The sequence below is a fragment of the Atractosteus spatula genome, chromosome 27 (genome assembly GCF_055471065.1).
Source record: "Atractosteus spatula isolate fAtrSpa1 chromosome 27, fAtrSpa1.hap1, whole genome shotgun sequence".
In the NCBI taxonomy this organism is placed as follows: Eukaryota; Metazoa; Chordata; class Actinopteri; order Semionotiformes; family Lepisosteidae; genus Atractosteus; species Atractosteus spatula.
The window spans coordinates 8,495,167-8,522,140 of NC_142732.1; the positions used below are offsets into that span (position 1 = coordinate 8,495,167).

General features: G+C 47.4%; 2 protein-coding genes across 5 annotated transcripts in view; both read right to left on the bottom strand.

The window, feature by feature from the left end:
- Positions 1-9,656, bottom strand: part of bcas3 (BCAS3 microtubule associated cell migration factor) — a 234,459-nt gene extending 224,803 nt beyond the window's left edge. For all 4 annotated transcript variants that reach the window (XM_088906941.1, XM_088906940.1, XM_088906939.1 and 1 more), the window contains exons 1-5: positions 9,592-9,656; positions 7,471-7,563; positions 6,518-6,572; positions 6,212-6,287; positions 4,698-4,804 (exon numbers count right to left, since the gene is read on the bottom strand). In XM_088906941.1, the coding sequence (XP_088763067.1) occupies positions 4,698-4,804; positions 6,212-6,287; positions 6,518-6,572; positions 7,471-7,541 (309 nt within the window). In that variant the 5' untranslated portion in view covers positions 7,542-7,563; positions 9,592-9,656. The remainder of the gene's footprint in view (positions 1-4,697; positions 4,805-6,211; positions 6,288-6,517; positions 6,573-7,470; positions 7,564-9,591) is intronic.
- Positions 9,657-11,051: 1,395 nt separating this feature from the next.
- Positions 11,052-26,721, bottom strand: LOC148814316 (protein phosphatase 1D-like). The gene is made up of 6 exons (XM_088906996.1): positions 26,071-26,721; positions 22,599-22,827; positions 21,776-21,900; positions 18,929-19,110; positions 18,589-18,816; positions 11,052-16,874 (listed from the first exon to the last, which is right to left on the bottom strand). Exons 1-6 carry the CDS (start codon positions 26,606-26,608, stop codon positions 16,365-16,367), a joined length of 1,812 nt encoding a protein of 603 aa, XP_088763122.1. The 5' UTR covers positions 26,609-26,721; the 3' UTR covers positions 11,052-16,364.
- Between the last annotated feature and the right edge of the window lie 253 nt (positions 26,722-26,974).

The following is a 26,974-nucleotide window of genomic DNA, read 5'->3' on the forward strand; positions in this document are numbered from 1 at the left end:
CCGCCCCACTTTCTACATTTAAAAGGAAAAAGCTGGACGAAGAAGTCAAAGACAATGTGGAGAAGAACAAAGAGAGATCTGTTCACACTGTAGGAAAAATAATCTTTTCCAACTGCAGAAAATGGGCTTCACATGCTAAAAAAAACTGTAAACCAAACCACAAAATAAAAAAGCTACCAAGAAAGGAATAAATGCATCCAGAGTATTACAATGCAAATGATGACTGCTTTCTGAACAGCGATCAAAAACATGTATTGGCCATAGCACTGCATCACTGCAGAAATCATAATAATTATGAGTCGGTCGTCTCTGCAAACCACTATATTTTTAATATTTTAACAGTGTGATACTGACTTGTTTGCTGCCACAGGTACACGTGAGAATTTTTTTAAAGCATTGGGATTATATTCATCACTCACAATGCCCAGTCATTCTGCGTATATCTTAAATATATACCCATGTTTTAAAGGCCCTTTAATAAATCAGTTTTTGTTTTGAGAGCAATCATATTCATTATTGTTTCTAAATTACAGTGAATGTGCATTATCACAGTGCAGTAGATAATCCATGTGTTTTAAGAAGATAAGAACATCCGAGGATAATCGCTCTTTTAGACAATTAGCAACCTCTTCAAAGTGATGGATTAAAACAATGTTTTTATTAAAAGTGGTCAGTACAGATTTTATTGCAATAGTATAAGAGATTAACAGTATAAAAATAAACACTTTATAGAGATCCCACACTTGTATAAAGAAACACCAGCCATTAAAATGAACCTAGAAATAATTTCATTTGTTGGTCTCCATGGTTTAAATTAATGCCACTGTCATTATGTATTATAGCAGTTTATCCTCACTATGACAAAGATCTGTGACATCCTCAAAGAACATTTTCAACATTCAATTACGGTAAAAAAAGCAATATAGAAAATTGTTTTTTGTTGTTGCTTTCACTTGTTTTAATGCTTTTTTGTTTTTTTTTTATTCTAAAACAGCTGACATTGGTCTTATAATACTGCTTAATAAAATGGATGAGTAATTGAGCAGCACTCTCACTAAATGATACATAGCTGCCTTTGGATTACACTGAAGTAAAAATGTTAATGACGATAAAAAGCACAATTTTCAAAGATCTCAGGCAAACCACAACACAACACAGATATAATGGCATTACACCAACATCAGCCAGAACAGGAGAGCTGTGCAAAAATTAAATTAGCTGTTTAACCTTTTCAATCTTTTTTTTTTCCTCAGGATCAGTGGCTGTGTTTCTGTAATCATTATCTTGTCTCTGATACAGAAATGAAAAAAGCACAAACTATTCAATTTTAACACAAATTATAAACAGCACTGATAATAATTATAATGTTTCCACCAAGGTACATGCAATAACTCAAACAATTCCACTAAAAAAAGGCAGAGCTGGCTCAGAAAAACATCATTGGCAATACTCACTTGAGTGTGGATAGATTCTCCAATTCAGAGAACTAGAGCGTTTAGTTTTAAAAGTATTGTTACTTTTTAGGGGCTTTTCAGCTGCAGAGCAATGCCATGTCTGCACTTTACAAACTGCTATGTGTTGGCACACAAGGGAATCTTAAAACAAGATGAATCATGACAACCAGTAATGAACCAGATATAGCACAACCGGCACTTGCTTGTTTTACAACTCAACCCCGGCTATCTCTTCTGTGCTCCAAAAAACAGGTTCATTATTAAAAGACATAATTTCTGCCAGTTCCTTCAGCCCCAATGCAACCTCTAAAAAAAGTGTATTATATAGTTATATTATATCTGCATGCCCACGACCCAGAATTGCAAGAAGCAGTCAGATAATGGATGGATGGATTATATGCACATGGATCTGTAAGTACATAACTCCTGTTCCTGCTGCCCTGTAATGATGCGGAGTCTGTCAGCAAGCCTTGACAACACAGTTCCCAGTGAAAAGAAGGCATTGAGTAAGATTATAAAACTCAGGCTGAATAGAGGCGTTAGATCTTCTGCTGTTTTTAAGAGGCAGCATTTAAGAGCTCACTAGCTCCTCAGACTAAATAGGAACCTTTCTGATTCATACTTGTCACGGGTTCTGCTTTCATAAATAGAAAACGATTCAGCTAAATTAATTTATTGAAAATAGCTGTCCTGCCCTTTTTTAATTAATGGAAGGAAAGCCTGAGGAAAGATTTATTCAATCTTAATACAGATGAAGATTAAAAACCTGTACAATATGTGGCCCAGTGTTACTCTTGCTTCAGATTGGCTTTAATAATAACAAGACCATTACTGACACCTCACTTCAAAGCATGTCTTTCCCACCAACACCTTGTGCTTCCAACACCATTTCAATTAGCCTCAACTAATCCAACTCCTCTCTTCGATTCGAGAGCAACACCTCTCCAGTCAAAGATCTTTCTCCAAGGAGATGTTAATGCACAGACACTCAGAGTAAATAGAACCACACACCCTGGCAGCCAGAGGTGGAAGTGCTTCTTAGTCGATGCAACGCCATTACGGAGGGTGTCAGCTTAGCAACTGTCATGAACACTTCACAATCACTCATGCCCAGAAATCTTGCTGCTTTCATCACATACTTATACCAAGTGAAAAATGGCCCCCAACTCCACCGGAGAAACAAACCCACAAAAAAAGTACAAGCTCAACAACCTAATAATGGCGGCAGGCACCACTCTATTTCACCCAAAGAAAAGAGAAGAGCACATGTCTAAACACATGCCACACAACAGTAAACAATTTGACCAATGACTTAGTTTGTTAGTTTTGGGAAACTATACAATTTCTCTTGTAAACAGCAGATGTTGGTAAAGGAATATTCAAGGATTTATTTTAAATTCTTTCAAACTCTGAAAGGACTTCTCACTGTTAAAGTATTGCTGGTTTGACAGTTATTGGTAACATGAATTAATCTAAACCAGATTTGATTCCTAACTTTATTACAATATGCATATCTGTAACAACAAAACATTTTGCAAAATAGAAAGTGTAAAATTTTATAATGTCCCCATCCAAAATCTAAACAAGTGTTTTTATTAGCCACAGATTCATAAATGAATCCTAAAACCTTTCACACTATTGTCACAGAGACAAAACAAACAGTGTTTCCCTTTCTGTATCACAGCTAGAACAGATTGCACAGGCTGGCAGTGGCTGGCCTCCCTGTCTCTCAACATATTTGAATTTCGTCACATGGCTCTTTGACAGCACCGGACTCGCATACGAAATCCCCCGCCAGCCAGGGACAGAGGGCACAAACAACTGCACTCTCCCAGGAATTAGACTCTGACAGAGGCAGCAAAGCAGAGTCACAAGAGGATATGGCTCTGACCTTTCCGTGTTACAGTAATGGGCAGAGACGTGACCCACTATCAATAATAATCTCACGCCTGTCCTGCTTCAGCAGGGCTGGCGCCCTCAGTGACCGACAGCACTCTTTACCTCGGCTGGGGTTCCGAACAGAGCGATTAGTTTGTGCTGCAGCAGGAAGCAGCAATCCCCGAATGGACACGTTTCATTTTCATGTCCACATCCATGCTTCATTTTGCATCTCCCCCATTGATCTTATTTAAAATGACAAACGCAAGCATGCACGGATACAAATGGTCCTATACTGTATGTTTTTAAATGTCTATTTCCGATTACACATCTGTGCTGAAATCTTAGAATTTATATGGTTGTTTAACTTAAATCGTCACGCTAATACAGCAAAAAATGCAACCAATAAATGTACAGTACTTAACTGCCTTATTCTTAGGAATATGTCTATTGGAACTTATCTTATTCCTATTCTTTCTTAAAGAAAAGAAAATACAATGAAGACTAAAATAGTGACAGATCTGCATAATCCAACAGACACTCACTTGGTTCTGTAATTTCCTATAAATCCTCTAAAATTGTGGTAGTGCAAGTGTTTTCTATTCACACTTGCAATCATCTCTTCAAGCTGCTAATTAGCCAAATATTACCACTGACTTACATATTGTGACCATTTTCATGGCAGTTCACCTAAAAAACAGGCTGCAACCTTGAAATGAAAGTTAAACTAGCTACCTCTCCTTCAGAGTGCTGCTTGAGTTTAAAACTCTGCCTCCCAAGTGCTTGACTGCTGTGACATCTAGTGTTTACTAATAGCAGTGCAGCTCGGAGAAATGAATGCAGGAAGGCGAAAGCTTGTATCAGAATCCTACTTCTGGTCTTCAGTAAAGTTTCAGTCATTAGTATATGACAGTACCTTTTATTTTTCAACACATTTTTTAAGCGGTCTGAAGTCCACCTAAGATATTCATAATACAAGTGACCTTTTATTATCTAAGAAGAAATTGTATTTTTCTGTCAACAGTTGATCATAGCTACAAAAAAAATGTTCTTTTTGACTTCTGAATCTGAATCAACTTGGCCAAAACTTAAGCTTAATCTAAATTAGAATCTCTCCTTGTGTTCTCAATTAAAACACAGGTCACAGTCCAGTTGTATCTGTCCCACAGCTTTCAGTATTTGTCCCTTACTTTTCCTAAATCTGGCTTTAATTTTCCCAAATTCAATGTTTTGTTTCCTTTCAGCACTTTAGTACAGATAATGGCTCTGTACCTTGAAAGCACATAATATATCGGATAGCAAACTATAACTTTATTCAGCACTTCTTTTTTCAAGTAAGCGTCCAGTTTAGCACCCGTCTCTCACCGAAACACTCCAGATCTGCATCCCATCTGCATATCCGATCAGCAGCAGCAGGGGAGGATCAGTGCCGGTTCCATGCAATTCCAGAAACTCGGGTGTCCTGGCAATATCTGTCCAGACAGCAAATAAATTAAGACCACAATTAAGATGTGAAATGTATACTGAGCATCAAAAGAAACATATCAGTTATAAAGTTATTATCAGAAAAACTACAATCTTTTTTTTCAATTAACAGACACGCCACAGGCAATTTCATTCTGTTTATTCACGTTTGTCACCAACGGCGTTGATAAATAAGGGGTCTACTCTGAAAGTTAGAGCCTAGCAGTGTGTGTGGCCACTGGAGGCAATATAAGATGGATATCTGTAACACACGGCTGGCACCAGGGTACAGTTACTGTCTTGTGGGATTCAGATCCATTCCTTTGGTAGAGCCCGGACAAGCAAGCGCTTGTTTACTCGTCTCTGAGCCCAAGATGGCACACATGACTCCAGATCATCCCACAAATGTGAACATGCTCAAGTAAGTCCTCCATCCATTTTCTAGCCGCCTTATCCAATACAGGGTTGCAGGGGAGCCGGAACATATCTCAGCCAGCAACAGGCAAAAGCCGGGGATTCACCCTGGATGGGACACCGGTCCATCACAGACATGGGACAGACACAGACATGAACATGAACATACATGCTCACACCATGAACATGAGGCCAATTTTCCATGGGCCAATTTTCCCAGAAGCCATTCAACCTACTAGTATATCTCGGGACTGTGGGGGGAAAGTGGAAACTGAAAACTCCATGTAGATAGCACCCCAGAAATTGAACCCAGGGCCACAGTGCTGCAAGGCAGTAATACTAACCACTGTGCCACTGTGACAACCATTAGTCATCAATAGCATAATTACCACATTTTCAACTTGAAAGAAAACCATTTTTTCACGAGCAACGTAAAAATGTGCATTGTCCTTCTGAGATGTCATGTGAATGTGTATATTGTTTTAGCAGAAAGATTAAAAAGTAATTATTTGTAAATCTAATGAATAATAAACGTCAATTAGTAATTCAAATGTTCTCGAGAAATTTTACGCCTTTACCTTTACGTTATGGCAATAGAGTGCCTTTATTTAATATTTTAATACATCAGAAACAAACCCAAACTATTTTTCACCCCTCTTATAAACTAAGAAAAATACAAGCAACACGTATCAATAAATAAAAGCTTCATTTTCTCCAGAATTAAAGTCCTCTAGGCCTTAGTCATGTAAATAAAAATTGACATGTACAGTATATACCAATCGTGAATTTAAAGCTTTCATTTCAACACAATCCTCATACAAGGAAACACACCACTGAGTACTGATTTTAGGAACTGTTATACAGCAGGTGTTTTAAAGATCTGATTTAACTGATGGAGTGTAATTTAATCCTTCTGTTAGCTTCTACGCAAGTTACTGTCATGCTGAATGTTGTGTCGTACTTTATTTAATTGTACTTTGTATTAACCATCCTCTTCTTACCATTGATATCTGCTTTTTCAAATCGGACCCAGACAATTTTCTCCTTCTCATCTGTGGGCGGTGCTCCTGTATAAGCCTGAAGGAAAGAAAAGGAAGCAGACAGGTGTGCGACAGTCAGGTAAGAAGAGACAGACACTGGCAAAGCAATGACATGTTTTTTAATAAAACCAGTGCAGACAAAGTTTAAGAGATATTTTCATTTATTGGGGTGTTTTTAAAACCCCACATTGTTAACAGCCTGAGATAAAAAGACATCTTTAAAATAAAAAAAAAACTGTAAGACTATACAGCAACACACTCCCTTACCTGTGGGACAACATCTTGCAGAAACGTCACTACACTCTCCATGTATGACTGCTCTCTGAAAAACAGCATCTGTTACATTACCAACGTGCACAGCAAAGCTCTGGTCTTTCGTCACCTAATATGATCATTATTACCATGTTTTTATCAGCAACAAGAAAAGCTTAATTGTAGCCTTTCTGAATTCAGTCTATTGGCAATGGGAACCAGCTTTGCACCCAAAATAAGGAATCAGTCATTTTAGGAAATGATAATTGGAGCAGTGCATGCACATCTTCTCTACTGCTCGAAAAGCCCTAACAAAATACGGCAATACCACAACTGAGAGTGCGGTGCTACAGCAAAATATGTTTGTCTCATTTGTAATCACAGAAAGTCACTGGCATTTGCACAGCTGATTCAACAGGCTCACCATAAAGGATCGTTGGAAAATCCAGAATTACATTATAAAGTATTTTATTATATGGGATATAATTTTACTTGAAAAAGATACTCCAAGGCTCTGTGAGAGAGGGGACAATTTTCCTGTGCCGTCAAATGCTCTGTAGAACGGACCTAAACTTAGGTACACAGTGAGTAACATGAAAGGCAAAATTCAAGCTTGCTGGGGCGAACAGGCTGATAAGTGAATTAAAGGCCTTATTACTGATAAATTCCCCTCCACCCAAGAAGAAACATTACCATTAACATTACATCTCAGTTTCTTCATTTACTCTGACATATTACAAGGGCATGCCCTTGCCAAAGTAGCAACCTGTGCCTCAGTTACGCACTCTGCCAAAACACAGCACGGATCCCATAAACTGGCACATTTTGAGACAATCGTTTAAGACAGAGCAACGGAATGTGAAACAAACAAGATAGTGTATCTGAACAAACGAGGGCTCAGCCCCCGTCTGCTCATGTTTTATCCGGGGAAGTGAAGAAACGCTGACGGAGCGGCCCTCTTGTCTTACGTGGCCGCCTGCGCCCGCACCACCGCTCCTCCGGCGCAGCGGCTGGGACGGCGCGGGGAGTCGGACGCCATCGTGTCTCCAGATCTCTTTGACCTGCCAAAGGAAAGCGGCAGCGGATCACTTCCTTTATCCTCGTGCACAGTTTACTGCGACAGTTCAACCCCTGCAGCATCCCCAGCCAGCAGACAGAATGACAAGCCCCTGATGAAGCCTGACTCTGACGTTTGCATGAACGCGTCAGGCCCGCCTGAAACCAGCCAAATATTTTCAAACCACTTAAATACCGGGCTGAGGAGGAGCTGGAGCCTATCCTGGCAAATAACAAGCCCAAGGCAGGATACATCCGGGACGGGACGCCAGTCCATAGAGGACCACGTTTTCCCAGAAGCAAACTAACCTGCCAGCGTGTCTTTGGAGTGTGGGAGAATATCAGAGCACCAGGAGGAAACATGTAACCAGGGGAGAACATACAAACTCCACACAGATAGGCACCCCGGGTCTGGATATGACCCCAGAGCCCCAGAGCTACAAAGAAGCAATGCTAATCACTGCGCCACCATGCCAGCCTCGGGAATGAACATCACTATACCAGTCTCAGAAACTATTAATCTGTATGAAAGGCCTGGCACCACTAACAGTTTTAATTAAAGATGCACTGTATTGGCCCTTTCTTTCCCCTACATCTGCACGGAATTTTCTGCGACATCCGTTCTACATTTTCTTTGTACCACCTGCAGCTGCGAGCTGTAAAAGACCTTCTATCTTTACATGGCAGCCGATAGCTACCATGATACTTGCGGTTAACACGCAAACACGTTGGGCAGCACGGTGGTCAGGCACCTCGTGCTGCAGCTTCTTCACTGCTCTCAGGTGCTGGCTTCAATTCCAGACTCTGCTGCGTTCTCTGTCAAGTCTGCATGCTTTCTGTCCTGGTATTCTGGTTATGTTCCCAGCCTCCAAAGACACGCAGGCTAGGTTAGACTCCCTGAACGGTCCCATGTGCTTGAGAGTGTGTCCCCCACAATGAACTGCTGTCCACGTGGTCGCCGTGACCCTCGGAATAAGTAAGGGATAAATTGAAAATGAATTGGAACAAAATGATAAAGACACACACTAAATTCTCTAGATTTTACAGGCTTTGTGTACCTTTCAGGGGATTCTCAGAAGGGGATTATATTTTACTAGAAGCTTCCACTGTCTCATCCAGAACAAATAAAATATGGAACAGTTTCTTTTTTGCTTCCAAGAGGCTCACAGAAGACCACAGGAACCGGGAATCGCCGTGTCATCGCACAAGAAGTATATCAAACCTTTTTAAGCTTTCAAGACATTTTGGCTAAAATACACAGCCTACTATTCAGATTTCCTGAGGAAAAGTTGGGGTGCATTTTAGCCAAGGACTGCACAACACCAGTTTTTCCTACAAGTTACTTCAATTTCGAAATGCCCTGAACAGAAAGGCCGCTTCAATAGTTTTATAACCGCGGAAAAAGGGATTTAAAGACGAGGTCACGTCCCGTCCGGAGTGTGAGGGAAACGTTACGCTACCGTTCAACGTTCAGCTTGCGTCTCATGACCCTTCTCACAACATCTGTGAATGATCATGTCGTAGAAATATACCTTCCTTTTAAACATTTTAGTCTGTTGTCAACATTGCAGATCACTTTCCAAGAAGACATAAGTGGTTAACGGCGATAAGGGATGACACTGACGGAGGGGAGGGGAGGGGGGGGTACGTGGCGTCACCTCACTAAATCAATATATGTATTTCAAACTATAAAAAGCTGAAAAAAAACGTCTAATGTCGTGAGGAAATAAAGAATGCAAAATCATTTGTTTCATTCCTCGGCAAAATAACTGTGTCAGTGTTTATTTCCTTATGGTTATTCCACTACGTGTTTAAATTTCAGTCACGGGTCTCAAGAAAACAATAAGAACGAAATAAGTCAGGCGGGTAGGATATACACCACGGAGTCCTCACACCTACAAAAACAAGTATCCCACACAGCAAAACCACCGAGTACAGACATACCCCCGGTGGAAACAAGACACATTTCCGTTAACGGTTACATTCATTTTTTCCCGTTACAGCACTTAGAAAATGTGTATTTTCATACGAACCCCGTACGCTCTGTTTCTAGTCTCCTCGGCTGACGCTTTTTAACCCGCACCACAACACAGCAACACGGGCAGCCAACGGAACTGCCCGGCCAGCCAATCACTGCGAGGCTCTTTCCCGCTCTGCCCTATAGGCGCCAGGGGGAGGCGGGGGCCAAGCCTGCGTGAGCCAATAGGGAGGAGGGCCGAGAGCCTATCGGGTTCGGGTTACCCGGCGGTGTTCCGGGCCTGCAGACGCCACAGTCGGGTGGAAAACGACCGAGTGCGAGCTCGCGTGAACGACTCCTGACGAGCCGGCGGAGGCGGGTCGAAATGACAAAACTAGGGTTTTGAATTGAGTCTCCCCGCGCGAACCGTTCTAAAAGGGTTTGTTTGGAGTTTTTTTTTTTATCGCGGACCGGTTACCCAGAGGTGTATTTACAGACCCCCCCCCCCTCCCTCCGCCGTGTTTGTTTACATTGAAGTCTCGCGAGAGGCCGGTGTGCACGTGTGAGCTGCTGTGGCGCTGAATGCCCGCGTGCTGCAGCCCCGCTCAGCTGTTTCCGGCCGCACGGGTCCAGATGGGCTTGGGACCCGTTTGAATACGGATATCTTTCTAATGACAGTTTTAGCAGTACAGGTGCATATGCGCTAGGGTCGGAGACGGTGTACGCTGGTGCATTTGCAGTGGTCCTTTAAATAGTTTTTGCACGAATTTTGTCGCGATTGCACTGCTTCCATCTGGGCGAGGTTGAGCACGTGATTTAAGGCTAAGAAATCGGCCCTTCAATTGAAAGCCGTGCATGTCAGCAGCACGCCTTTGCGGTGATGAAAATTAAGTAATCAGTGTATCTTTCCCGCGGGAAATAAACATGTTACAATAGATGCCTATACGGTGTTCCAGACAACATTCAGATCCTTTAAACAGTTTTACTGATGTGCCCAAGTGCGTTTTGGGGTGGGACGTCTGTTCATTGCACCGATAAAGCACTGATGTTCGCCTCAGCCCTGACGCCAATCTGAAACTACAAATTCACCGCTGTAAGAGCGGTTTTAACATTCCGTCCTTCCTAAAGAAGACGGATTCACGTGCTGATCTAGTCACGGCTTTTTCAATCTTCTGCCTTAAAACATTGTGAGCACAGCCTACTGCGTATATACTGTACTACGTAATTGGTCAAATTTCGCGTGTGCCACTAGGGGTCTTAGAGATTAAAATATTAGCAGTTTTTATTGCAGAGAACAGAAACGCCAGAACACCAACACTCACACCAGGGTTACAAATCGCGGAGGTTAAAAAATAAAAACCGCAATGTTTCCTTATCGCAATCAATGCAGGAACCATCTCGTCTTTCTACGGCCCCCTACCGACAGGCCTCATAATTACATCTCCGTCACGAGCGATCCCGGGGGGGGGGGGGGGCCCGACGTCACAAAGGATGAAACGAGGGAGAGGTGAAACCACAAACAGAAGCAATAAGGACTTAAAGTTTCCATGCTTTATTTATCAAAAGATGCACACATGGCAAGTTTGGTTTTCCAAAACATTGAGCCATTGAAACAAAACAACAACAAAAAAAAAGACATCTGTAAAACCCATTGGATTAGCACTTAATCCCTCACGCAAGCCTTCACCACCTGCAGGTCTAATTGTAATTTCTAAACACCACGAGTCATCCAAGAATTATTCACCAGTCTCACATTTACCACTTCGTGTGAAAAAACGAAAAAAAAACAGTAGAAAATCTGAAATTTTTTAAATTGTAAAGGACTCTTAAATTACTAGAAATGCAATGTGTTGTGTACAGATTTTAAAAACCGCGTGAGGCAGTGTAATAGGAATGTGATCCCTGGCATTTTCACAGAACTCTGTGTTCTCTTGGTGCAACATGTCCTGCACCACCGCGCCTGGAACAGCGACGCTTAACAGCTGGATCTCTTCCTGCGTGTGACAAACGCCTCCGAGGCAAGGCTAAGACTTCTCCTTCCACAAAGCTCATCAAAAAATGCCCTGGAGCAGAGCCACCCCAACGCGGAGCCATGTACTCTAGTCCATCAGCCCATGCCTGTTCTGTGCTACACTCCAGCCTTGAGATCAACTGTACTTCTATAAGGAAAGGTTCCAGAGTCTTTGTCCCCCAAAACCCAACTCTGGAAATGGGAGTGCTGTTGGCCAAGGGTGTTCAGACTCACCCAGAACACACTACACCATCTCATCGTCTTGTACAGCCCTGTCCACACAGCACAGATCAGTGCAATTAACAGACTGGGGTGATGAATGAAGTAACACCATCTGTAAGGAAGAACAGTGGTTGTACTAAATTAAATCAATGGTCTAGACTCCAGCCCAGTTATTAAAATAGTCAAGTTCGCAGGTGATAAAATAGGATGAGAAAACACTGTCGAGGCTGCAAAGGAAATTCGTGACTGGGTAAATACCTGGCAGATTACACTTAATTTAATTACATTTAATGTAGACAGGTGTAGAATGTGATAGGTTGGCATCAAAACCTAAGTATAAGATGGGAAAAACTGAGCTTGAAGAAACTACCTTTAAAAAGACTTCAGTGTTTATGTTAACATTTGTGTCTTTTAGGCAGTGTGCCTTGGGGAAGTAATAAAATGCAAACAATATAAGATATATAGTCAAAAACACAAAATTTAGTTTAAGGGATGTTATATTAAAATTGTACAATGCACTATTAAGATCCATAGTTAGAATAATGCGTTATGTTTTGGTCACCATAATACAAAACAGGTTTTGCTGCTCTGGAATCAGACCAGAGAGGAAGAATCAGATATAGACCAAGGATCAAAGGAATGTACTACTCCGACCAGCTACAGAAAACTCTTATTTAGCAGCAAACAGAAGACTAAGGGACACAATACATGTATTCAAAATCCTCAAAGGCATCGACCAAATTAATTCATTGTATTTCTTCAGAATTAAAGATGAAGCACAAATCGGAGGGCACAAACTACAGTGAAGTGCATTTCAAACAAAAGGTACAAGGAGCTTCATAACACAAAGAGTTGTGGGAGTCTGGAACAAGCCATGCTGTTGGAAGCTTAAACTATCCTATCTTTCAAAAAATGATGGGATCAAAACAACTCGCTATAAAAAAACTAAACAATCTAGACTACGATTGCACTCCTCTTGTTTGCAGACCCCCTTATAAATGCTCTATGTGGGTTAAATTACGAAAAGAAACCATAGCTTATCTGTTGGGGAGACAATATTTTGCACCCATTTCGGTCTCCCGAACTCTAATCCCAGCAATCCGCGTTGTGAATGGAAGCAATAAACAGCTTCACTCTTTCGTTCCCGTTCTGTGGTGGAGGAACAGACCTTCGTCTTTGACCTTTGAGCAGAAAGCCGCTCATTCCTAGACGCCAGGATCACGGAGTACCGGGATCTAGGCAGCATGTCTTTGGGAGGTGGGTGAGAGGGAACAGCAGCACTCGGAGAAAACGCAAGTTCTCCACAGAGGATCCCCCGAGCCAAAATCTGACCAGGGACCAAACACCAATGAGGCAACAGCGCCAACCACCACACTAGCACCTCCCCTTACGAAAGGGGCCCAGAATCAAGGCAAAGTCAACAAACATCTGGCAACAAATGGTACTCCCCCCCCCTCAAACACTCCTCTATCCAACAAGATGAAAGGGTTGTTTTTCATTTTTAGCACGGAAAAGGATTTCAATGGCCAAGTGACTTTGCCCCGAAAAATTAATCAATACCTGCTATCAGAAATAATGAAATTTCACAGAATTAACAGCTACTTCAAGAGATATTTCTTGCAGGTGTTATCAGGAGACAAGTCAATTCTACCCTGTTTTGTACCCATACTAGTCTCCGGGAGCTGATAACTCCTCAAACTTCAGATAGCGTTCCTTGTTTTGTAGGCAACAATCAGTCTCACAAGTATCCACCAACAAGTGTGGATTTCTGTTGAGTATCTTATTGATTAACCCAAATGTTAAAAACCACCAACCAATTAGCCTTCTAATCTCAGCAAAGCTGAATTATATCATTTTAAAAATCCATGAATCATCATTCATTGTCAACCACAGCAGCTACTCAGTTTAAAAAGATTACTGGGCAAGAGCAAGTGAAAAACAGACCATTAGTGTCCAGCGTCTCACTGCGTCACAGACTGACCCACGGCCTTTCACTGCACCTCCCACACCCCAGCCACCGGACCGGAGAAGAAGCACAGATCCACTTTTCCACACCGTCATTTTGGAAAACGAAAGACTAAATTTACTCTAGTACCAGTTTAAAAAATGTTAGCCTCTTTTAGGAGCCCCGATATTTAGAATTTTCATTTCCTACACAAAATAGGAAATTGACTTTTTCCACATGATCACTCGGAAAATAATCATAATTTTTTCTCTTTGGCCGAAAGATTCTGAAATATGAATTTGCACCTGGCGAGAGGCTGGAACAGGGTGAAACCGAGATGCCTCCATTCTAGAGTAAGACATGACCTCATAGATAGAACCAGAATTGTTACAGATATATTTAAAGTCTATTTGCAAATGTACATCCATATACAAGAGTTCATCACATTTGCCAGAAAAAAAATCTTTACAAGGCATTTTTCAAATAAAAATAACAGCACCATCTTTAAATCATAATGTTCATATGTTCAAAGTTGTCAGTTTTATTCAACCCAGAAGACATTTGTATTTATAATAATACCGTTAAAATTGATGGGTGCAAAACCTTCAATACTCAATAGCTGTAGGGACCGCATCATATAAAAATAGATTTATAATCTTATTGAATAGATTATTTTCTACATTAGGACTGAAACCAGAAAATAAAAAAAGCAAGACAAAGCAGGAATACTTGTTTCAGAATTTCATTTTAAACAAACATCGGTTGCGCTGGACTGAACAGACATCTGTTTCCTGGGTAATCAGCCAGGGGAGAACTATCATAATTGGAGAAAAAGTCATCTGTCAAAGTGGTAGCTACAACTATAAATAGAAAGTTTGGATTCACTGCTTTTTGTTTCTACCAAGTGCCCTTTGCTCAATTGGAGTAGATAGAGATCACGCACAGAAAGACCCGAGGAAGGCTGCTTGTTAAAACCCTACGAAGCCATGTCCTGGGTCGTGGCAGGAAATGACAAAGTGATCTGGTGCGAGGGGGGTGGGGCTATGGAGAGCCATGCAAGGCCCAGCACAGCTGTGCAACAGCTGCAGACACAATGAAGGAGCAGAAGCACCTTCTGCACAACTGGGGCGGGAGTCCAGCCTCCCCCAGACAACTCTACCCACCCCAGCTGGAGCTGCGCTAAACGACGGTAAATGGATTCAAGGAGGCTTAACCCTACACACACACACAAGGTTATTTGTGCAATCCTAAAACAAAGACTATATTTTCCATCTTGAATGCTTTACCCAGGAGAACATCTTCCAAAAAGCCTGTACCCTCTGCCGTGCAGAGACAATAGGACTCATTCTCATCTCAGTGCGTTAGTAACTGAATCGTTTTATTTAATCAGCTGGCAGAACTCCCAGGTCCCCCGAGTGACATGGACCTTTGAAATTGAAAGTCCCACAGTTTTGTTTTTTTTTTTTTAATCCAGTTCACTGCTCTAATCAGCAGTCGAAATGAAATATCTTTTCAGCACTCTACCCTCAATAAAGGTTAGCAGTGCGCAGAAAACCCAAACTGTTGCTATTGGCACAGGCACATTTATTACCGAAGAAATGGGAGATGGAGTCTGTGCAGTAGCTGCAGGGGGACATGCCAGTATTCACACAGTGAACAGCCTCCCAGGAAACCGAGTACTCTAGCTCCCAGCAGACCTCTGCAGCCCCCCAGGAAAGTAACCTTGAAAAAGCAGCTTGAGTGGAGAACAGGAGTTCCACTACAGGTTATTTTCAACTGCACAAAACAGCCCTCTCAGAGACGCCTGGGAGGTCAGAGTACGCTGTACCTGCACACATGACACACGGGTGAAAGTTCACTCTTAAGAACGTAAGCTTCATCGATAATCACAAAACATTTCATCACACCTTATGTAACTCCCCACTGGAAAATATAGCAGCACCATTGGTTTTAGGGTGAATCTTGATCTCACCCTGTGACGAAACAAAAAGAACATCATAGAATATATAAATATACACATTTTAAAACCAGGATGCATAAATTATCCACAACTGGGACACCATAGTGAATCAAGTGAAAACAAAGTTAACGATCGCCTATTAAAATATTCACAAACGAACAAAAAGTTAGAATGGTGTATCCTTCTGCGTTTTAAAATATTAAAATAGAAGACTGTATAAAAATATATATACGGCTCCACTCAGTGCAGTAATCAAGCGAGCCCTATTTTATAAAGGCGGTTTTTCCTTGCGCATTATTTACAAGCAGATGAATCGATACATTTTTGCTTGCTTGTCGACTTTTTAAGGAACAGAGGTAAAACTCAAAAGGATACACCGCACGACAACCTTCTTGTAAGGAACACAAAGACAGACGTGAGCAGTTGAATATTTAACGTGGTCTCAGATGTGAAAGATATTGGATCTCTCACCCCTTCCCCTGCACACATATGTATAAAACCTCCACATACACTTGCTCCTACGGGAAGCTGCATTTTAATTTACAAAATCTTACACCGTAACAAAGGACGCGAGAACGGCTACAAAACCCGCCTGCGTTTCCTGTCCACCCTGAGCGATGTCTGGCGGTGGCGCCTGCAGGGCGGAGTCGGGCAGGGCGGCGTGTCCCGTCTCCCCGAGAGTCTTGGCTGCCCCCTGGTGGCCGACGCTGCTCAGCACACGCACACGGCGGCCTTGCGGTGCTGCTGCAGGAGCGTGGGCACGCGCTGCGCCTGTTTCTGTCCCCGCAGGCTGCGGCGCATGGCCAGCCTCTCCGTGCTCCGGCGCTTGGCCGCGCTCGGCGACGGCGGGCTGTGGGTGGGGCGGGGCAGGCTGCGCCTCAGCTTCTTGCTGGCGGGGCCCGAGCCAGGGTCCTCGGGGGTCCGCTTGCAGCCAGGCGGCGGCGGCACCGGCGCCATGGGGGCCGGGCCGAGGTGGCCCTCGTCGGGCCTCGAACTCAGGGCGCGGTCCAGGACCCGCGGGAGGTGGGGGGACGGCGGGGGCAGCCCACTGCTCCGGGACGCGGCCTCCGAGGAGACGGCCGCGGCGGCTTCGGACAGGCGGACGGAGAGCGACTCGGACAGCGCGGCCAGCGTCATCGGGGCGAAGCCGTTCATCCTCTCCAGCGGGGGGAGCCGCTCGCAGTGGGGCGAGGGGGCCAGGGGCACCTCGGCGTCGGCGGTCTGGACAGAAAGGCAGAAACCGACATCAGGCCCAGTCCCGCACGTCCGCGCCACGCCCCCCGGACAACCACTCAGCCGAGAAGGAACCAAGCACTTCCTCAGGGCCAGGCCTGAGACACAACACGGCTCAACGGAAACCCTCTGTTCCTTCACTCCGCGCTTCAGCTACCAAACACAGTTACTTACAAGGACAGCAGGGGTTTCTGTAGTTAAAGCTAAGGTTTAAGGTTGGGAAAAACTAAAGTTGCTGTAGGAAGAGGTGTTAATGGGGCCAGTAGGCGGCGCTCACCCTAAGGTGTGACGGGGACACTATACTGTAAAAAGGCGCTGTCCTTGGGATGAGACGTAAAACACCCAGAGCCTCTCAAAAAGACTAAGGGTGTTACCCTGGCATCCGGGCCAAACTCCCCCCTGGCCTTTACCAGTCATGGCCTCCTAATAATCCCCATCTGGTTTCATCACTCTGCTCTGCTCCCCACTGAGAGCTGGTGTATGTTGAGAGTACTGGCGCACTATGGCTGCCATCGCATCATCCAGTCTGGCAGGCCACCATCCATCACCGCTCAATGCCCTGCTGAAAACCAGCAGCTCCCCTGCTCTCCAGGTACAAGACTCTCCAGGTCTTCCTACTGCACATTACAGCCGCACACAGCGCCAGTGCCGGCTCAGAAAGGTAAAGGCATGAAGTCCGTGCGAGCTCTTGCTGTCAGCGGGCGACCCAGCGATATCACTAGCTTCCCTCACACTTCTGTGAGGTTCTGAAGCTCCTCGGCACAGGGCACCGAGAAACCGAGCACCAGGGACGCAGCGCGGGCTGGAGAGGTGCGGCAGGCGGAGGCCCCAGCCGAGCCACAGAGCCTCGCCGTCTCTGCGCTTCAAGTGGCCCTTGTCCTAATCTTTGTTTTTCCATTTTACTTTTATCTGAACTGCCGCCATTCAAAGGGGAAGGAGATGATGGTGGTGGTGAATGTGTATACGTGTGTATGTGTGTGTGGGTGTGGGGGGGGGGGGATGGCGTCCATTAGGGCAGATCAAAGCTGAAATCGCAGATCCACTTTACAGAAAATGGGCTGATTAAAACAAACGCGTCCACCCACTCTCCCTCTCATCTCCCCCAAAACCACCAGATAATAGGTGCCCCTTAAAAAGCCCCGTGGGGATGCAGGAGACGAGCTGAACAGCTCCCTTCGCGAGCCCTCCTCTCCCCACAACGGCACGCATCACTCTTTTGAATGTCGAGATAAAGAGCCCTCCATCATTTCTTTTTGTGGCGGGGAAAAAAACAACAACAACAATGATCGGCAGAAGTGCACTGGTGCACGTACGCTCGTTTCTTTGCGCGGGCGTACCGCCTGAGCACAAACAGCAACGACAAAAAAGGAATTCTACGCGGCGCGTTATAGGAAACGGATGGCTGAGAGCGGGAGAGATGTTGACGACAAAATCGGCTGCAATTCAAAAACAACCTCCCTTGCATCGCATGCGAGCGAGCTCCATCAAGTCTGGCCCGCTAGCTTGAAAGTGGGCCGTCGCCTTGACAGACTGGGATGGCTGCTGATAATCAAGCCCCATTCCCAGCGTAGCCTATGCAAAGGACAGCACGAGCGTCTTTCCTCCTCCGTTATTTGACCTTTGGGGCCTCAGTAAAGAAGAAGTCAAGATGGAGAATGGCGAGGGGGGGGGGGGGGGGGCAGGACACGCCCAGCGCACTGACCTGGAAGATGATGGGCGTGCTGGCTCGGGAGCCCAGCCCCGTGGCGCGCTGGGGGCCCTCCGCCAGGTTGACCAGCAGCTCGTCGCGGCCCAGCGGCAGGTGCGAGCGGCCGGGCGGCTGCAGGGAGATGACGATGGCGCTGGTGTTGTCGGCACGGAGCATGCGCTGCCTCCACCGCAGCAGGGCGTGGCTCACCAGCTGCTGGGCGTTGGTCACCCCGCACTGCACCTGGAGGAGGAGGAGGAGGAGGAGGGGGGAGAGGGGCTCCGAGTTAGATCCCCGCACAGGGACGTTACCGCTACGGGAGTCTTTAAAGCCGCGGGACGGTCGCGGTGCCCACCATGGCCTCCTCGTTGTCCTGGCATATGGAGACCGCATCTTGCGGGGGCACCATGTTCCACAGCCCGTCGCTGCCCAGGATGATGTAGCGGTGCTGCCGCGGATCCAAGGTCAGCACGCTGGTGTCCGGCTCCGGGGACACGACGAACTCCCCGCTGTAGAAGTCGTAGCTCCACAGGTCACCTGCAGGCAGAGCGACGGAGGAGCGTGAGCCGGCCTGCCGCCCCCCGCGGGCGGAGGGGCGCCCAGGGAAGTGGCGCCCGCCAGCGGGGCTGGGACTCGGAGCGCCTCCTCCTCCTCCTCCTCCGCTCCACACGGCCGCGAGCCCCTCAGTCACCTCGGCTCGCGTCGGCCCGGAGCGGGCAGCGGGCCACTGGACCGCAGGCTGTGTCCATAAACACGCAGAGGTGACCCGTCGGCACACCCGGCGGCTGAGCCGTTCAGAGGAGTTAGGGAGCAAGCGATAGGAAAGCCGGAATTGCTTCACCTGGAAAAGCTGGCCCTTGCCGTATTTCGCTCATTGTTCTGGTTTGTTTTGAACGCCATGAGCCAATACGGAGATGTGGCTCAGCGAAACGGAGCAGGGTTCTGCAGTGTTTAAAGACAGCCGAGATGGGGCCCTGCAGGGGATATCTGCCAAAGCTGTCACACTAACCCCAGCCTCTCTCCTCCGAAGACCTGCTGCATGCGATCCGTTTCACACTCGTGAGAAAGAAGTTTAGGTAGTCGAAATTTTAAAAAAATTTTAGGGTCATATCATGACTAGCATAGCTCTGACATCCTAATTTACCAATGCAGATGTGACCAAAAGATGCCTCCTCTTATTTGCTTTCTGAGTTTTTGCTTTTTTCTTCTTTTGCTCCTGTTGCTATGCTGTTCCCCGGAGCTGCAGGATACGATCGGGGGCGCAGCGCTCGGACACCTCCCCAGCACCCCCACACCGCACGAGGCAGGAGCTCAGCCCTCATGCAGCGTGGGCAAGGGCTAGCAATCTCAGACTTTTGAGAGCTCAGGTGTCTGTGGGCTTGCAGGTCAGAGGAATATTAAAACTCAAGTGCTTTTAAAAGATGCCATGCTGAAAATTGCAATTTTGAGCTGTGACAAGGAGTAATTAAGGAGGCACTTAACAGGAGGAAAACATTTTGTTCTGGAAGCTGTCCTCCACTGCAGACCAGACTGTGCTGCACCCCAACTGCCTGCTGCTCTTTACTATTCCTCCAGTCAGAATCCATCCTTGTGGGAAATAAAAGTTACCCCAATTAAACCAGGTGTCCCCTTTTCTGTTAATCAAAAACCCTCTAACACCATCTTGTCATACCGTCTTTCTCCACTAGGTGGAACCAAAGTGGAGAAATAAAGTGAGGAAAAATGACCTCACGGTGACGCTGTTTCCACAGATCTATGGATGCATACAATTAAAAACAGGCAGACCCCCCCCCAACAGCTTTAATTCTGTATCGACCTAAATCTACCACAATGAGCTAAACAACATTCCTAAACGCTGCTGCCTGCTTTAACTGCAAGAATAAACCTCCTGAGGCTGTGTCTTCTCAGGATTAATGCTATAAGACAATCAAGTGGTCTGCACCACCGCCTGTCATTTATACTTTTTCTTCAAAAACTCCCACAGAAAAAATCAATACACAGACATTTTGGATGTTAGAGTAAAATACATGAACTTGCCATTGGATTGTACCTTAGTTTTAATTGCAGAGTAAAGTATCAGTCAACACTGTAATAATCTGAATTGGTATCCAAGGCCAGTGCGAGAGAAGATCTTTAAAGTATCCAGACAATTGTCCTGAAACACAGCTATTACTAATTACAGGCAACAGAGTGTTTCTTTCTGTACCGTTCTGTACTATTTCATGCAGAGTCTGGCAGACGTCACTGCTGATGTGTCCCATGGTGCACTGCTCCAGATGGCAGGTGAGAACTACAGGGAGGACGTTCCTCATGTCACTCCAGCAGCAACTTCCCAGTGCAGGTTCTCCATCGTTTCCTACTTTTTGTCCCAGCTGAGGCCTTGTTCTTTTAACCGAACCCCTCATTAAAGCAATAACTGACGCAAGGGACCTTTTCGTAATGTTGCATTCCACAGACGACATAGCGTCAGCGTCCAACCGAGAGCACCGCGTGACACTGGCGAGCGCGAGACCCCAGTGTTGGCGCTGCCTCGGGCTCCATCACTGCGAAGGCGGACGAGGAAGCATGATCCCTCGGGAGAAGCCCATACTTCCGGCCGCCTTCAAGAACCAGCCGGATCAGATCCTTTCACTGGCTCCCGGAGGAAGAAAAACGAGCTGGACAGCCCGCATGGCCTTCGTGTGCGGAACAGCCGAAACGTTCGCACTGCGAGACAGGCCTGCCCAACACAGCACGTACAGGGACCATGTGCTAGGGTAAAAAGCGTGCCTCCGATGCCTTCAGACACAAACGGACGAGAATACTGTGACAAGCTAGGAATACAATGTCAGGAGTAATTCTTTACTAGTATGTCTCGACTTCTCTGGATACTTAACAGCCTTGATTCATTGCTGGTGGCATGAGAGTCTCCCCACCTGCACTGCCTGGCCATGTGTTAGCGAGATCAAATTTCCTCCCTGGCCTTTACCAATCACGGGCTCCTAATAATCCCTAGCTCTGAACTGGCTTCATCACTCCGCTCTCCTCCCCACTGAGAGCTGGTGTGTGGGGAGAGTACTGGCGCACTATGGCTGCCGTTGCATCATGGAGCTGCACACTGGTGGTGGTGGAGGGGATCCCCGTTACCTGTAAAGTGCTTTGAGTGGAGTGTGCAGAAAAGCGCTATAGAAGTATAAGGACACAGACGCACAGCGAGTCCTACCTAGAGCCCGCGCTACAGCGAGGAAGGGGATCTGATCGATGACCGTGCTCCTCCTCACGGGACCGTTGTGGGTCAGCCGGGGCCTCTTCCACACCACCCGGTTCACCCCCGACTTCTTGATCACGCTGAAAAACAACCCCCAGGGCAGTGAGGGGCAGCGCTCTGGAACCCCCCGACTCCAGCCCCACACGCTCCATGCTCGGGCAACATCAGGCCACAGAACTATCTGCCCCAGACCAGTGGCTTCGAACCCTGGTCCTAGAGGGTCCTAGAGGGCCAAACCAGCAGGTTCATAAGTCAGCTAGAAATCCGTGACTTGTGAAGACTTGGAATACATATATATGCACGTTTCCAAACTGATCAAAGGTTAACTGTTTTAATAGTTCAAGATTGAGCAACAAGCAACTCCTTGTGAGTTAGGAGCTTGAGTATTCTGCATCGCGAGCAACCTCTGCACTACTTACTAAAACAAATCACACGCTTCTGTTACAAACCAAAACAAAACTGTTCCAGGCGTTTCCAGAAATCGATGAGTTACAGGTGACCCACAGAAACGTGCTGGACTGGAGTCTCTGGGACCAGGTGGGGTGGAATGGAGTTTGGCTCAGGTGTGCATCTCTGCTGGAGGCACCTGGCTCAGCAGTTCCCAGCCTCAGAGCAAAGCTCAGACAGGCGAGAACTACATGCAGGAAGATCCTCCCCGGCTGAGAACATCAGCAGGGGCTTTCCGTTTCAGTTTCCGTGCAAGGAAGCCCTTCCCAGTGCGAGTCCTCACGACTCCAGCGTCTCCTGCCCTCTGTTCTCACATGCACCCCGCCCCTACCTGCCCCCCAGGCCCTCGATGCGCTCCCTCTCCCGGGGCAGCTCGGGCTTGTGGTCCTGCGTGACCTCCAGGGCGCGCACAAACTGGTCGGAGGGGTGGTCCTGCAGCCCCACCACCACCCCGGAGTCGCCCACGTGCGCCACGAACATCTTGTCCCCCCGGATCACCACCACGCTCGCCGTGGTGCCCGAGGTGCTGGGCAGCCCGGTCAGCGTCTTCGGCCACTCCGCTGGAGAAGAAGAGAAGGGGGGCAGGGGGTTAGAGCCAGGAGGGAAACCCCTCAAGCAGCAGCTCCGCTTCCATAAAATACAACAGGCTAAAGCTCCAGAGGCCACAACCTCTGGAGGGAAGCAGACTGATTACTCAAATAATTCATGCAACCACTGGTTTACTTTGTTAGGTTATTTGCGGTCTTTTTTCCTCCAATGATGAACGTGACTCAAAGGAGCAGCCTGTTGGTGCCCAGCTGGTTGTTTGATCCGATCTGGAGTTGCACCAAAACCTCCCAGTGGAATACAAACAACAGGAGCTGCTCGCTGGCACTCGCCCGGGATTCCCTGCGTCTCCGGCGACGTCTCTACGAGAGGGGCAGCCTCCGGCAGCTGGAGAGTACAGAGCGAAACATGCAGGCCGGCTAGCAAGACCCTCATCTGGAACTGATACTGAACGTGAAGCAGCAGGGCAAGAAGCGCTCACAGCGTGCGGATCAGAGACCTGGGTCGAACTGGGCGCCAAAATGACAGTTTCACAAGAACGAGCCGCACCAGAAAAATCAGAGATGAAGGAAAAGAAAAGGAAAAGAGTGTGACGAAGTAACTATCCCTCCTGCTGCTCTCCTAACTCAAAGTTTCCCCTGTCTGAAGCTCCACTACAGCAAATGGGAGGACAAACTAGCAGCAGGGCACTGGCGACAGGTCTCATCCGCGTCGTGCGACACGTTCACCTCTACCACACCAGAAATCCCGCGGGTGGGGGGAAACCCTTCCACCTTTATTTCACGCCTGTTGCTGCGCCCCAGGGTGGGAGATCGGCCGTTCACCAGGGCAGAACAAAGGCACTCAATCCCGCAGACCCCCGCTCCAAGCGCAGGGCCGGGAAGGACGCACCGGACTCCCCACACCCTGGAAACCGTCTCGCTGGCGCGGCTTCGCGGAGAGTGGAGGAGGCCGACTCTCTCCCCGACATCCCGGGACGTAACTAGGGGGTCGGCGAGGTGGACACGCACACGGAGCAGTTGTTTATAACACATCGGGGGTGCCCATCACGGGTCCCCCCCCCGAGAACTACAAGACAGGAAGTCGGGAAGTCCGGAATTCTAAACGATTTTGTTTTGACCACTGACATAAGCAATTTGTGCAGTTGGGGAGTTTAAAAGTGATCCGCAGTGAAAATGCTGACGCTCCCCCCCCCCACAGCTCTTATGAGCCACAGCAGGACCTTCCCCATCTACCTGAAGGGACCTGATGATTTAAGGCCACATTGAAAACGGCAAAGGCTACCAGCGACAGCCACCTCCCACATACACAACAAAGCAGTGCATGAGCTCTTCCATCGAGGGTGGGCATTCTCAAAAAGACAGACTCGCCCAGAGGAAACCTTGTAACGGGCATGTCGAAATCGACCCCTCCAGGAACCGCAGCCGCTGTCGCAACGCTGTTCGGAATGAGGAAGACTCTTCTGCTGACAAACAGGAGTGACAGAGCTCAGACAAGCCTGGACATGAAGCGAGAGAGAGAGAGAGAGAGAGAGAGAGAGAGAGAGAGAGCGAGAGAGCTCTCTCCCTCTGCTGCGGGAGCACAGCCCTGTTCACACACCAGCCCGAGGTCTGGAAGAGGCCCACCCCCCTTCTCGCCATGGTGAGGTGTACACATTCCTCAAGCGCTAACTGACTGGTCGACTCACGCAGGTAGAAGGGGCTGTAGTGTGGTTCCACCGCAAGTCTTAGATCATGCTTTCAACTGATGCATTCAGAACGGATCAAGAATTGATTTGCATTAATCACGGCTGTCATTTCAATATGCCGCAATGTTTGCCAGGACAAGTGGACTGAAGGTGGGAGAATAACCCACAAAAAGGCACCTTATTTTCCCAGAATTCAGAAGGCCACCAGCAGGGACATTAAGGGAGTCTATTCGCTTAGCAGCAACACTTCATCAGCCCTATTGGCCAATTATCACCATCGTTAGTTACTATGAAGCAAACCCAGAGTTCACCTTTTATTCATCTGAACACCTGGAGTAGAGAATTTTAGTTTATCTAACATGGCATCGGGGTTACTACAGGTTCTAGGAATGTTTACACTTGACAAAATATCGGTTTTCCCCTGTTTATTTGGATCATTTCTCCTCTTTCGCCGTTTTAGTCCACTGATTTGAGTTCTGCGTTGTAAATTTCTGCCGTCGCTCTCCGAGCCTGATTTTTGAATTCCCTCCCGAGAGCATCCGCGCCCCGCGCAGGGTAACCACGAGCGGTTTAGACCCGTGTGACGTCACTTTCTAGAATGTACGGCGCGGAGTCAGGCGGGGCCGGGACCTGTGGCTACCGCCCCCTACGCAGCTGATTGGACCGACGGCCCGTCCTCAAACTGCCGAGGCCGCGCCCATTGGACCCAAGGCTTGTCAATCAATTTGAAACCGACAGGAAGAGAGATTTGCCGGGTTTTGAGATGTATTGCTGACGGCAGGGCTCGAATTTATTCTTTTACGTCTTAGCGTCTTTCTGAAATAACCAAGTGCAGAAAGGACAACCGTGTAAATAAAAAAAATGCAGCTACCTCTGATTGTTGTGTATGAGGCTGCATTCATTAGTTACACGGGGATTAGACCACGAGAAAGCAAATACCGTTGCTATGTTCCAATTGTATATATATATGGTTTAGAGACAAAATTCAGACCAAAGTAAACAGAATATCAACAGTGCATGCAAAATGCGACGAGGGATGTTCTTCCCCGACCCGAGCACTTTTCACTTTGCTCACGCAGCCCCGTGTCATTACTGAACGTGTCCACAACCCGCATGGACATTTCTCCCACAGGCGGGGCTGGGGGTCAGAGAGGGCGACCACCGGGAGAGCTGCCCGCCACTGGAGTGCCCGTTTGGCGCCCAAGTTTAAAAACTCCCTTTTAGCTAGGCTAATCAACGACCACACATGGGACCTGCGCCAAGAGACGGCATTATGCGTGACAGGAGAGCGACCCGTATCGCGTCCATCATACCTGAAAAGCTGCTGCTACCGGCGCTTTTAGGTCCGTTTCCTTGTACGAGCAACATTCCTGTCTGACAGACCTCAGACATCAAAACACACCTAGCTGCAGACCTACACCTTACTGGTACGACAACTACAATCCTTCTTTCACAGGCCTTGGAAACGCGTGCCCCTAAGGTCTCCGAAATCGGTGTTAAGGGTTGAAAATGTCACCAGAATCCGCTGGAGACGGCGGAGAGCAGCTCTGGAGAGGGGGGGGATACTCACGGAGCCGCTTCCACATGGCGTGATGGCAGGCAATGAACCCCTTGCGGATGGCAGCGCACACTTCCTCGTCGTCCCTCGACCAGAAGCCTCGCTGCTTCTTTATGAAATCCCACAGGTGACTCCGGGCGAACTCGGCCGCCTCCCGGCCGCCGTGCCCGTCAAAGACGGCGAAGAACGCCACCGACCTCCGGGGGCGGCACTCGGCGAGGCAGGCGCCGCGCTCCTGCCCCGGGGACGACGATGCCGCCGCGAAACTTTCCCGTCCCTGGGCTGAAAGGTGCCGCGTCCACGTCACTCCGGGACCGGTGCAGGCGGGGCTGGGGCAGCCGCTGCTGCTCCGCGGCCCCAGCGGTGCCCCGTCCCCGGCGCTGTGCTCGCCGGGCTCGGCGCTGCCCTCTTTCTTCTCCGCCGGCGCGACCGAGTCCAGCTCGTCCTCCCCCAGCTCGGGCTCCACCACCACATCGGTTACATCCTCCATGTATTTCCTGCCGCCCTGGTCGGAGAAGACGCTCACTCGCAACGAGAACAGCTTTTCCATGGCGATGGCCCTTCCCTTCCGTCCGTTCGGGTCGATCTGTCGTCGCTCAGACCGCGTACGCCGTGAATTTTCGCCAAGTTTTCGACACCTCGACAGCCAGCTTCCCCGTACTTGCTCTATTGTTTATTTTCGACGCTTTGTAGGCATGCTCAGGAACGCAGTGACGTCAGAGCCCGGGCACAGGCCGGAGGAGCGCCATCTATCGGTCAAGGCCTGAAACAACACCAAGCAGGGGGGTGGTAACGTTGTGAGCATGAAACATGGTGTTCCTTATGTATATATAGATGGTTCTTATGTGTATGTCCTTGTTTGTTGTATTTTCCCTATTTGTAGTTAAAAATAAAAAACACTCCACCCCCCCCCATA

Coding starts and splice junctions, on each gene's coding strand:
- LOC148814316 (XM_088906996.1), bottom strand. CDS start 26,608: ATGGAAAAGCTGTTCTCGTTGCGAGTGAGCGTCTTCTCCGACCAGGGC. Junction 22,828..26,070: donor CGCCATGTGGAAGCGGCTCC/GTGAGTATCCCC, acceptor CTTCTTCTCCAG/CGGAGTGGCCGAAGACGCTG. Junction 21,901..22,598: donor ATCGAGGGCCTGGGGGGCAG/GTAGGGGCGGGG, acceptor GTTGTTTTTCAG/CGTGATCAAGAAGTCGGGGG.